At 38.1% G+C, this 12,127-nt stretch overlaps 1 protein-coding gene across 2 annotated transcripts; it reads right to left on the bottom strand.

Annotated features, from left to right (window-relative positions):
• Nucleotides 1-2,517: 2,517 nt before the first annotated feature.
• On the bottom strand, nt 2,518-11,755 carry zbtb41 (zinc finger and BTB domain containing 41). 2 transcript variants are annotated; one of them, XM_084119198.1, is made up of 12 exons: nt 11,622-11,755; nt 11,236-11,366; nt 9,430-10,673; nt 8,353-8,560; nt 6,376-6,445; nt 6,109-6,256; nt 5,872-6,001; nt 5,655-5,750; nt 4,930-5,036; nt 4,368-4,473; nt 4,078-4,166; nt 2,518-3,576 (listed from the first exon to the last, which is right to left on the bottom strand). In XM_084119198.1, exons 3-12 carry the CDS (start codon nt 10,622-10,624, stop codon nt 2,990-2,992), a joined length of 2,736 nt encoding a protein of 911 aa, XP_083975324.1. In that variant the 5' UTR covers nt 10,625-10,673; nt 11,236-11,366; nt 11,622-11,755; the 3' UTR covers nt 2,518-2,989. The 2 variants fall into 2 exon arrangements, with proteins under 2 accessions (XP_083975324.1, XP_083975325.1); XM_084119199.1 differs by lacking the exon at nt 11,236-11,366.
• Between the last annotated feature and the right edge of the window lie 372 nt (nt 11,756-12,127).

The raw sequence follows: 12,127 nt of genomic DNA, 5'->3' as shown, positions 1-12,127 counted from the left end.
AAAAAAATCTTGCTATAAGATCATCATGGGTATGTGCTTTGCCTCAGTGTTCTTGATGCCAACTTTCAGGCAGAGACACACACTTTTAATCAAGCACCAGATTGGGAACCAAAGAAATAACAGTAGACACAAAAACATTTGTCAAATGTGAAAAAGATTAACTTCAGAGTTGCTTTGGATCAACAAATCCTACCAGTTGTCCATCATGGGGGTACTAGATTACTCACAAATTGTAGTCAGTACTGATTCCAAATTACATGACACAAATTGTAGTTCGTAACGTAATCCATTACATTGCACATTTAAGGTAATATAATCAGACTACTTTTTGATTACTTTTGACCTAACTTATTAATAACATTGATTTGAATAGGATGATCTTGTACAATATTGATATAAAAATACAAAAAGAAATTATCCCTGCATTGCATGCAAATATGAAATGTGTATTTGTACATTTTAATGTGTTTGAAAGACAAAAGCCCTCCAAAGAAACTAATACACGATTAAATGAGTCATTGAGTGATAATTCAAATAATAATTCGGATATAAGCACTAGACTTTTATAGAAAGAAAAATGTAAAAGATGAAAAGAAGTATTAGAGAGAATCAATTATATATAATTTAATGCCACTGTGAGATTACATGTAATCATGAAAAAATGATAGGGTAATTGATGATGCATCTAGCTGGATGGTGAAATAGAGACAGAGTGGCTCAGTCTTTGCCAGGCTGAGCTGCTGGTAATGTTCGCCAGACCACTTGAGATCTGTGCAACTACTGTGGGATCATCTGGTTGAAATGAAAGGTACAGCTGCATGTCATCAGCATAGCAATGGTAGGAGAAACCATGTGCCTGTATGATGGATCCCAGTGATGTAGTGTATTTGGAAAAGAACTACAACCCAAGAACTGAACCCTGAGGAACTCCCATGATCTGTTGATGTGCTTTGGATTCCTCCCCTCTCCAGACAACCCTGAAATACCTTCCTGTTAGAAAGGATTTAAACCAGTCAAGTGGAGTTCCTATGATGCCCAGTGATGAGAGGGTGGACAGAAGGATCTGATGATTCACAGCGTTACTGAGAGCATCCTGACCAGTGTGGTACGGTAGTAGCCTACCACAGAAATGGACCGTAAGTGCCTGCAGAGAGTGGTAAAGACTGCTGAGAGCATCATTAGATACCTTTACCCTCCTTGCAGAACATCTAGCTACCTCCACAGAAAAGCCAGTTCCGCTATTAAAGACTCTTCCCACCCCAACACAAACTGGCAAAAGGTAGGCCTACATATAAAATGCAGGACGTCTAAGAAATAGTTTTTATCCAACAGCCACCAGAGTGTTAAATGGGTCAAACATTCATTGACCCTGACATCACCCTGATATTACCGAAAAATATTTCAACACGGACTCCTCATCTTAAGACTTAGGCTACTGTCGTCGCATACATTCATATTCCAGACCGCGGGCATTGACGCACGCGACCTGTTCAGACTACACAACTATAGGCTACTGTACTATATTTGCATATTTATAATTTATATACTTGTATATTTATACTTGTAATTTATATGTTACTTCTAATCTTAATACTTTATTCTTGTGGAAAGCAGAATAAATTAATTGTACAGGGAACTGTGCATATGACAATAAAGGCTTTGAACTTTAAACTGTTGAACAAGAGAACTGCTGATATTTGACCACAGGGAGGCAGTGTGACTCGAAAGACTGAAATGGGCAAATACTGTACCTACAACATGTAGCACATTAGATCTGGTCTACTGCTGACTTTACTGTGCAAGTGACACTTTGCAACTCTGTCAACTATGTATTCATTTTTGTGTGCCACATTTAGGTTTAGTTGTAATCTTATCCATGTGTTTGAGCTGATTTCCTGCGCAGTGAATCGTGAATGGACAAATGGAGAGCTGCATGAATATGTCCAAACTGTGGACAGGAAATGCTGTTGGAAAACTAAATAATTGCAGAACAAATATCATCTAACTAAGAAATTATTGGGAGATATAGAGTGTTAGCTGATATTGTGTCAGTAGTCTGCTGGACTGTTATAAAGATTAATTTATTTACATTACAAGTTATCAGACTTTCCTCTTATTTTGTGGCCACATAAATATCAGCAACAGCACCAATTGCATATTTTTTCCTCCTCAAGTATGAGCTGCATTTCTTACTAAATCCTACTGCATGAGCAATAAAAGCCTGAAGTATTAATATGATACTCAACATAAAACACATATGCAAACTTAAGTTGTTGTTTTTTTTAGATTTTGTCGAAAGGTTCAATAAACTATTCTATTAAAAAGAAAGATGTTTTTTTTCAGACTATTATTTCAGGCTGTGCAGGTTTAAACAGATATAACGATTCATACAGCAAACAGTATAAAACTGGTTTCCCAAAGAAAGTGGTCATAATTGTTGTCTCTAAAACTTTTTTCCAACATCCCACCATGTGACTGAACAGCCAGACAAAAAACAAACGACTAGAACAAGCAGTATAAAATCACTTCCTGAACTCAAGAGTTCCAGGATGCTTTATTTACAAGAACACAAGCAAAAGAGCTGTGCGCTGATTTCATGATTAACTTTGGTTAGGGGTGGTGAATTACTTGAGAAGATTTGACACAAATATAATAACTCATCAGCGCTGCAGTTATCTGTCAGATATATGAACACAATCGGCTTATAAAGGAGACATTTACATACAGATTCCATTTAGAGTCAAAGTTTATAGTGGATGTGGATGATAGAATCCTCAATTCATTATTAGCTGTTCACTTCAATATCAAAGGTAGGAACATTTTTAATTCTGTCATTATTTATTCTCCGTCATGTCGTTCCAAACTATTTTCTGCTTTGAATTACAATAGTGAATGCATTTTAGAGTGAACCATGTCTTTGAGAACAGCACAACGAGACCAAAAGGAATTCATGTGATGTGAAGAACAACGTGTATGTAATAGCACTGAATTAATGAGTATGTTCAGCACTAGACATATTTTGTACAGATGAAGCCGAGTCCAGTCCCAATAGTGTGCCCAAGTACGACTGCTCCCGAGGGTCCATCATCTGGTCCGGCCGCACTGGGTGCACTATGTTGGTGGGCTGAGGCGTGAGGGTGTACTTCTCTAAGAACACTAGGTCAGTGGCGGACTGGTAGCCTGTCTGCTGTTGCTGGACGCCATGTGGCGCCCCGTGCACCGTGTCCTCAGTCATCTGGACGGGGACGAGTGTCACGGGAACGCAGACGTCAGCCGCCACACTCTGCAGCACAGTCTTAGACGCGGTGTGGTATGGTTTTGGTGTTTCGTTTGACGGCAACGGCTCGGTCAGCTTGCTGGCGGCGGGCACAGGCATGTTCTGCTGTTGCTGGTCGAGCAGGCGGGCGCTGTGAACGTGGTCCACGTGGTACTTCAGCTTGTCCTTGCGCTTGAAGGTAGCACTGCAGTGCGGGCAGTTGAAAGGACGTACATCTGAGTGAATGACCATGTGTTTGGTCAAAGTCTTCTTGATGCGGAAGGTCTGGTTACAGATCACACACCGATGGGGTTTCTCACCTGAGGACAGCGAAATATCGGATCAGAAAAAACTGTGTAGCAGAAATGCCACGAATTTGCCATTAAAGATTCACAGTTCAGTCAGTAAGAATTTGAAATCTTTTTGAAAGAAGTCTATTATGCTCACCAAGGCTGCATTTTTTGCTCAAAAGGACAGTAAAAACCTATTGTAAAGTTTTTTTTTTTTTTAACAGTTTATGATAACTGTTTGATGTTTTATTCCTGTAATGACAAAGCTGAATTTTCAGCATCATTACTCCAGTCTTCAGTGTCACATGATCCTTCAGAAATCATTCTAATATGATGATTTGCTGCTCAAGAAACATTTCTTATCATCTTATCATGTTTTGTGGAAACCGTGATACATTTTTTTTCCAAAAGAACAGAAATCTTTTTTAACATTATAAATGTCTTTACTGTCACTATTTTTAATGCATCCTTGCTGAATAAAAGTAGTAATTTCTTTCCTAAAACAATCTTTTTCATGGTAGCGTATTTTACCTGAATGTGTTCTGAAATGTGACATGAGGTTGGTCTTCCCCCTGAACTCTTTCTTGCACACCTGACACTGATGCAACACTGCTTTATACCTGTCAAATTACAGTACATGATCATGACATCACAGATCTCACACAACCAACATCAACTGCAGGCATTATTTTGTATTGCATAACAAAGACCGCATATATCGTCACAAAAACAATGTTTTTGTTTCTGAAATCGGTGTGTGTGTGTGTGTGTGTGTGTGTGTGTGTGTGTGTGTGTGTGTGTGTGTGTGTGAGTTCACATGCCTTCGCCAGATCTTCTCTCCCAGGTGAATGCTTTTATAATGGACAGTCAGGTGATCGGCACGCCGGAAGCATTTTCCACACTCTTCACACTGGTGCGCTCTCTCGCCTACACAAAACAAATGTTACAAGACTATAATCCTACAATACACGCTTATAGAGCACATAAAGCATCCATGAGCAGGATGAAGAAACTAATATGGTTAGTTTAATAGTTTTAAGGTGGATTTCACTGTTTTTGGCCTTAAAGGGATAGTCCAAAATGAGGGGCATCCAGAAATTAACATTTTGGTTCCCAGTTTCAGTTCCAATTGATTTCCATTATATTTTTTGACCATACAATGGAAGTTAATGGGAGCCGAGAGAGTTTCTTTGGTTACCAATATTCCTCAAAGTATCTTCTTTTATGTTCCACAGAAGAAAGAAAGTCAAACAGGTGTGGAAAGACATGAGGGTGATCATTTTTTGGGGGGGTCGACAGTTTTAAATCCTAGTGAGTCATCCATCTAGACATTTAAGGCATCACATTATGGCTGACATCCATTTGACTGAATTTGAAAAATACCTGTATGAATTTTTTTGTGTTTCTTTAGATGATCATGGCGAATGAAGGTTTTGCCACATTCCTCGCATTCATAGCGCTTGTCCTCATGATGAACACGAAGGTGAAGCCTAAAATATAGACAAAACAACAGGTAACAACACTGGTGATAAATAAATCTATCACATTTAATGTCCTATCCAATTACTTAATTATTTGGGGTTAGTACATTTTTTTTAAACAAAAAGTAATACTTTTATTCAGCAATGATGCATTATACTTAACATAATAAATGCACTTTCCATTTATTAAAAAATGTAATCATGGTTTCCACAAAAATCTTAAGCAGCACAACTGCTTAATATTAACATTGATGATAATAAGAAATGTTTTTTGAGCATAAAATCAGCACATTATAATGATTTCTAAAGGATCATGTGACACCGAAGACTGGAGTAATGATGCTGAAAATTCAGCTTTGAATTGCAAGAATAAATTACATTTTAAAATATATTAAAACAGTTATTATAAATTGTAATAATATTTCACAATATTGTAGTTTTTACTGTATTTTTGCAGCCTTGGTAAGCATAAGAGACTTCCATCAAAAACAAGATGTGCATATGCGTAATTAAAGTTCAATATTTTCATAGAGGCTTGCTTAACTGCAAATATTTTCTCAGAATTAGTTTTTTTTTTCTAATGTGAACCATGTTTCGTGTATGTAGTATTTCGGCACTCTCACAGACCTGTAGGAGCTCCCGTGACGGAAACTTTGTCCGCAGATGCTGCACAGGTGAGGTTTTTCCCCGCTATGGATCCTCAGATGCTCTCTGAGGGTTGTCCTGAAAATATGTTCAAAGATAAGCTGAGAGAGCTTGTTTTTGAATAAAACATCCAACCATTATCGCACTGGCATACAGTTTTGGTAATATCAGTGTTTTGAGCATTACAGCAGCTTCTTACCTCTCTCGAACCGATTTGCCACACAGAAAGCAGGTCCATTTCCTCTTCCCCCCATGTGTGCACTCGATGTGACGTTTGCGGTTCCCTGTGTCATTAAACTGACGACCACAGATGTCACAAGGAAAGGGTCCTGGATATTGGACATTTTGTCAACATTAAAGGAATTCTCTGGGTCCAATACAAGTTAAACGCTTTTGGTGCTGTTCATTAGCACAAAAAAGAAAGGTAAAGTTTTACCCAAATGGAACTTTTCTTGGTGCTTCAACCGGGCAAATCGTGACTTGAAGTACTCGTCACAGTAGGCACACTTGAAGGGTTTGTCCTGTGAATGTAAGATCATGTGCTCCTCCAGATGGGGACGACGACTGAAGGACTTGTGACAGATCTGCCATGTTAAAGAAATGATACAGGCAACTGTAAAATTGTTTGCGAACAGAATTTCACGTCAGCTTTTTGTGGTCATTTGAATGTAGTGTATAAAAATAAATAAGGCAAATGACTCACGTCACATTTCCAGCCTTCACTCTTCTTCTTCTTCTGAGTGAGAAACTCCTGGAGGTGGTCAGGGTGAAATCTGTAAGCAGACAAGGTGTTGGTAACAAAGCATTTCATCACCAAAACAACAGTTCAGAAGATGTGCTGGAAACTACAGCAAGTGACAGCAAAACACATTTCTCCAATAGATGACTGAATAAACTGAACAGGAAAGATAATGCAGCCAATTTCCAGGATTCTCAGAAGAGGAAGTCATCATAGATGGGTGAATTTGTAAAGTGGTAAATGTGTGACTACAGCAAACATGATTCTTCAGTAGGAAAAGAAAAAATCCATGATAGCGTTTCCACAACTTTCCAAAAGAGGACAAAATATAGAGAAGTGAAATGCAGCAGTCAGAAAGAGAGAAAGACGTCAAATTCACAGTTACTCCTTCAGCTAAAGATTTTCTAAGTTTACAATGTTAATAACTGTGGAAATGCATTTATTTCACTTTGTAGACACAGAATACATAACTGCCATCTATTAAAGGGATTGTTCACCCAAAAATGAAAATTCTGTCATCATTTACTCAACCTCAAGTCGTTACAAACCTGTATGAGTTTCATTTTCAACACAAAATAAGATATTTTGAAGAATGTTGGTCCCATTGACTTCCATTGTATGGTCAAAACATATAATGGTTATAACGGTTTGGTTACCAGCATTCCTCAAAATATCTTCCTTTGTATTCTGCAGAAGAAAAGATGGTATGAACCAACTTCTTGTTCTGATTTAAGTCACATTTCATGATATCAAATGATATTTTACATGAAGAAAATGAAGCCCATTAATGGAAGCTTGTTTCCACCACTGAATAAATAAATAAAAAAACTAATTGCGACTTTTTATCACGCAATTCTGACTTTTTTCCTTAGAATTGTTTGAATTGTTAATTCAGCCAGCGCACATACCTGTATTTACATCCTGTTTTCGGTCGAAGTCCACAGTAGTCGATTGTCGAGTTCTCCACTGTTGCTTAGTTACCTATGATCACGCGCGTGAACTCGACAATCGACTACTGTGGACTTCGACCGAAAACAGGATGTAAATACAGGTATGTGCGCTGGCTGAATTAACATCATTTTTATTCATATCTTTCACATCTACTGCAGTCAGATTCACCGTGTTCACTCTGAAGGGATCACTCACAATGGCTGTGCACTTGTAATGACACATCAAGGATGTTAAGAGGCTAAAAGCAGGTTTAAAACTTGCCCCATTTAAGTCAACAGGGTGCTATTTTAAAAAGAGGATAACACGGTGTAGGCAACACCGATTTTTGTCGTTGTTCTCTGTACTGACAGCACTCCAAATGTACAAAAAAATGAGCTCAATGTTAAAATTGACCGGAGTTCTCCTTTAATAACATTATGGGTGGTGAAAACAGGAACATCAAGGTCTATGGAGATGTGCCTGCAACCTTGAGATTGTCCATGCTTGGCTATAATCTTGTGTCTGACCGCTTCACATAATCCTCTGGTTTTCTTTCTTTTTTGTCCATTCTCGTTGCGTTACAAATAGTGACACAAAACAGGAGAATGATTCATTTTCTCTATTATTCAAACTGGCTGAATCAGCGACTGTGAACCAGAATCACTTGCTTGAAATGGAATAATTTTTAACTACTTCTAGAAGGTGCCAATAAAACTGTCCAGGCCGTTTTAGGATTTCTCTATGAACCTACCCAAGATTTAATCAGTTATTCAGATTTTGTTTTTTGTTTTATTCAGCTGCACACCAAAGGCATACATACATATGTGGATACCAAAATATGTTTTAATTTGAAAAGCTTACTGGAAGAAATTGTGGCTTAGAAATGGTCACAGTGCAAAAACAATCTTAATGGTTATGAAATAGGCTTGACTTTCTTCATGCAAAATAATAACTTCTTTCTTCTGATTCTGATTCAGTGAAATCCGGGATTGGGACGGGATCCCCACTCACCTCTTCACGTGTCTGCTGAGAGTCTTCCTGCTGGCATGAAGCTTGTTGCAGAAGGGACATTTGTGCTCTTTCCTCTGGACGGGCGTATCACTGTCATGTTTCTTCTTGTGCACAGTGAGGTTTGATTTGGTGGAGTAGCACTGAAGACAGATGTCACACTGGAAAGGTTTTTCTCCGGTGTGTACTCTGGTGTGACTCTCGTATTTACCTACAAAATGAGGAAAAGCAAAGCAGTGATTCAGACAAAGCATTAACAACAAAATGGCATTAATCTTTCTTTTTACATTTTTTATTCAAATAATAAAAAAAGAAATGCAAACTGCTTCCTTCCTTATGATATCAGGACAGTCAGATGTATTACCCTGACATTTTTGACTTTATGGTCAAAATATGAAATATACATTTTAATTAATAAACTAAAAACTTGCTCATCATAGAAGAGGCATATTCACATCATAGTATGCACACAGACGTTCAAAAGTTTGGGGTCGGTAACATTTAAAAAAAAAAACTTAATTAAATTGATAAAAAGTGATAAATATCACAGTTTTCACAAAAACATTAAGCAGCTCGACTGTATTCATCATTGATAATAATAATAAATGAAAATTCAGCTTTGCCGTCACAGGAATAAATTAAATTTTAAAACATATTATAATATAAAATAGGGTCACACTTTAGTTTAGGGTTCAATTCACACTATTAACTAACTATTAACTACAACTTTTGCCTCAATAAACTCCTAATTCCTGCTTATTAATAGTTAGTACGGTAGTTGTTCAGTTTAGTTATTGGGATTAAGGGATGTAGAATATGGTCATGCAGAATAAGGTATTAATATGTGATTTATACATACTAATAAACAGCCAATATCCTAGTAATATGCATGCTAATAAGCAAATAGTTAATAGTGAGAATTGGACCCTAAACTAGTGTAACTGAAAATAGTTATTGAATTAAGTTTTAAACTGTAATAATATTTTATAGTTTTAATATATTTGAACTACATTATTAATGTATTGTTAAATAAATTAAGAGAAGTCACCGATTACATCCGTCAGCCTTTACGATTCTCACCTATGCGATCAAAGGTCTTGTCACATTTGGGGCACTTCAGAGTCTTTTTGTTAGCGCTCTGGACCACAACGGGAGCCAGTCCCTCTGGGAAGACATGAGCGGTGACCTCCGTCGCTTGGCTTTGCTCCTCAACAGCACGAGTGGATCTCGGTTCGGCCTCCTTCTGGGTCTCGGTCTGCTCTCCGGCCTCACTGAGTTCAGCCACACGCTCCTCCTCTCGCTTCTCACCGTCTTCACGGTCTGCCTCCTCGACCTCCACAGCACTGGAGGTTTCTTCTAGCCCCTCCTTACTACTTTGCTCTCCCTGCTCATTCTGTTGCTCTTCCTCACTTTCGTCATCCTCTTCCTCCTGCTCCTCAAACGTAGCATCGTCATCCTTTGGAGTTTTTTGACTGGGTTTTCCAGACAGGGCGTGGGCATTTCCGCTCTCCTGGCTCTCAAATTTAGCAGGGGTCCTCCTCTGACGGCCAGATCGGCGGGTAGTGACCGCGGATGAGCTTGCCATGTTTTGTTCTTCCTCAACATGGCAATCAGCGCTGTGCGTCTTGGCCAGGTGATTCTCCAGAGACTTCTTGTAGCAGAACGTGCGACTGCAAAAGGAGCACTTGGCTCCTACTGAAGTTTGGACATGCGGGACATCTGGGGTCTCCTGGGGAACCCGCTGAACATCACGGTCTTCATCAGTATGAGCTGGTGTCACCCACTTTGATAAAAGATTTACAGCTTCCATCATATCCAGAAAACAGGCCGCCTCGGTCAGAGCAGGAATCTGGCTTTCTGAAACTTCAAATTCAGACGTGTACAGGAAGTTGAGCAAGTGTCCAAAGGTGGAGCCCTCTATGTTATCAATGGTAACATGGTGCAATTCGGGGTTTTCACTGAATTTGGCATGAAAATAGCCACTGCCAAAAGCCAAAACCACCTTGTGGGCATGATACGTCTTCCCACTGACCATGAGAGTTATGTCACAGAATGATGGCAGTTTCTGACGGTCTTCGTTCAAGAACTTCAGGAAACAGCCATCACTTTGGGATATTTGCAGATGCTTCTTTTCCTGCGAAGAATCTTTATTGGCCAGGTCAACATCGCTGCTGGCATCACACGCCGTTGGTCCATCACATGTTGTCTCCTGTGTTTCTGTGCTACTGATATCCTTCACTTTTGACTGCTGGGATGGACTGACTTTCTTCTTCATGTTTAGGGCTTTCAACACAAAACGTCCATTTTTAGAGCTGAAAAACAGACTTACAATGCACAAACACTGATTCTTTAGTACTTGGGCCAAACTGGGGTAAAAAAAAAAAATTTATGTATTGAACTATTTTGCATTAATCTGTTTATAGGTATTATATTACATTGGAGTACAACCTTCTGCTTTTTGTATGTATGCCAATTTATGTATTACAATTTAAAAAATGTGTGCTGTCATGGCATTCATTATGAATATTGCTAAATCTAGTCATTCAGAATGACTCATAAGAACAAATTAACAATATATGATGGTTTCACATCGCCTCCATCTATTGAAACCCATATATTTAAAAATACATACTATTATTTATTTAAACTTTCACATATATTATAATGGAAATATAAATGTCAAAAAAAAAACAAAAAAAACATTTTAAACACAAATAAATGGTACAATTGTGTTAAGTAAATCCTAGAGATCATCTCTGGTTCATTTCAAAGTGGAAACACCACCAACAACAACAAAAATCTTATAACTAGAAAAACTATGGGGCATATTTTGTCCCATACTGGAGCAAATTTAGAATAAACGATTATAGTTTATTATGCATTTACCAGTGCTTTCAGTTGTCAAAATAATGTAATCATGTCACACGCCGAGCCTATATGTGGAGAGTTAGTAACTTCAGACAGAACGAAGCATTGACAGCGTCAATATATCAGGACGTTTTGCTTGCAGTCTTGCACTGGGTGAGGAAAATTACACAAACGAAACAAACACATTACAACACTGTCAGCATGCATTACATTGTACATACATTACTAAATCTAGAGCAATGCAAATGAGAACAATGCAAATCTGAAGTGAACTACCCCTTACGGCCCCCCATTATGTCATGCTCCCACAGGGCCCCTCCACAACAGGAGTGCGTTGACAAACGACCCTAAAATGGCCCGTGGCAAACTGCGAAGAGCGACTTGTTTCTCAGTTCCAGTCTTACCTTTAAAAAGATTAAACATGCGGTGGTGTTTTGAAGAGGTGTCTTGTTTTGCCTTTGTATACAAACAAACAAAATTATAAGGTTATAAGACGCGTAGTGTGTCCTTTTTCCATCGTCCAGGGCTCCGACGTCTCAACAAGCTGTTTTGTCATTGGCTAAAGGCGAAAGGTCTTCCTGTTTCATTGGTTTACATATAAAACGAACTCATCCTACGAAAATAACTCCTATGTATAACTTGTAATTTAATGAAACTTAATAATGTATTATTTTCATTTATAAATAATAATGATTATATTAATAACAATGAACGCGCAACGACGTTGTCCATAAGACGCGTAGCATTATGGGTAATGTAGTTGCCTATTTGGTGAATGGAAATCCCTGCTTCAAGTTCAACAATGCACACACAAGTACAGTTATTATTTATTAATGATTATATACATCATATTTAATTGAATTATTAATATTTATTAAATATGATGTTTTCAATGTAAATATGTAGCCTA

Source organism: Abramis brama (genome assembly GCF_963993115.1).
Source record: "Abramis brama genome assembly, chromosome: 7".
Taxonomy (NCBI): Eukaryota; Metazoa; Chordata; class Actinopteri; order Cypriniformes; family Leuciscidae; genus Abramis; species Abramis brama.
The sequence above is the reverse complement of the archived record's forward strand: the minus strand, read 5'-3'. Positions and strand labels throughout refer to the sequence as shown.